General features: G+C 34.3%; 1 protein-coding gene across 1 annotated transcript; it reads left to right on the forward strand.

The window, feature by feature from the left end:
* Positions 1-296: 296 nt before the first annotated feature.
* Positions 297-1,129, forward strand: LOC106750998 (the record flags this gene model as incomplete). The annotated part of the gene is made up of 2 exons (XM_014631717.1): positions 297-543; positions 1,029-1,129. Coding segments are annotated over 2 exons (348 nt in total), but the record flags the coding sequence as incomplete, so codon positions are not given.
* Between the last annotated feature and the right edge of the window lie 4 nt (positions 1,130-1,133).

Here is a 1,133-nt window from a genome sequence, read left to right on the forward strand (position 1 = left end):
AACAGTCGAAAAAAATGATTGCCACGCCGCGTGGGGCATGCACACCCCACGCTACGATAAACGCGGTATACATGATATTAAGATGCCTCTACTTGACTTTACAACAAATAAAAAAATACTTCGTTTTTCTATGAGAATCCCAAACGGCCTGAACGGAAAATTCTGTGCATACGCCCCACGCGGCACGGAACGTGTAAACGTGTAAACACAAAATGTAGGTTTTGTCACAGAAACTTTGTTGACCAGAATAATTAGTTCCTGGCAATTAAATGTTAATAACAACAATCTGTTTGCAGTTAATCTCGTTGATGATCGGACATAACGACATTTGCACCAATACATGTAGGGATTCTTCACCTTGGTCACTTCTCGATAAACACAAAGCCGATTTACTTCAAGTTTTGATGACATTGAGAGATTTGCTACGAAATTTAGTATCGCTGATACCGCCGCCACATATAAAAATTTTAATTGACAGTCGTAAGGGTAAACCGTCTTTTAGATGCGACCGTCTTTTAGATGCGACAGTTGTCGAATGTTCTTGTATGTTTGGCCTTAGATTTTAAAGTTATATACTAGAATATTACAAGATCATAAGACGGTCAGTATGTAATAATACAAATAATATTATTATTAAATAAATTCTATAAAACATTCTTTGAATATCTCAATTTTTTTAATTTTTATTGGTTTTTGAAACTTTTAATAAACATTATCGATAGCAGGAGATACGTTCATGCATCGATTAAAAAAATGTTAATAATTTTCAGATGACAATAGTTAGACATGGAAATCTCGATTTATCCTGAATTCCAGAGGGACGATTTTGCAGTTGTAATTTAGTCTATTACATTAGATTTCAGCATACTACTTGCTTCTGATGGATATGCCGATACCACATATTTCACCAGAGATTTTTTTCTCTTCAGTCAGAAAAGTCACGCTCGAAAGATATTCTATTTTTTTACGTAAGAAACATGGAAAACTATATTTAACTAAAAGAAAAATTTTAACTCAATTTTTTGCAGTTGCAAACGGTTTGTGGAATAATTTATTAGTACCAGTTAGCGTTAAAACGACATACTGGCAGGATCTTTTTGAGAGGTTTCTTTGTCCGACTCCGGAAAGGTCTT

This window comes from Dinoponera quadriceps, unplaced genomic scaffold (genome assembly GCF_001313825.1).
Source record: "Dinoponera quadriceps isolate SergipeBrazil2010 unplaced genomic scaffold, ASM131382v1 scaffold7708, whole genome shotgun sequence".
NCBI classification, from domain to species: domain Eukaryota; kingdom Metazoa; phylum Arthropoda; class Insecta; order Hymenoptera; family Formicidae; genus Dinoponera; species Dinoponera quadriceps.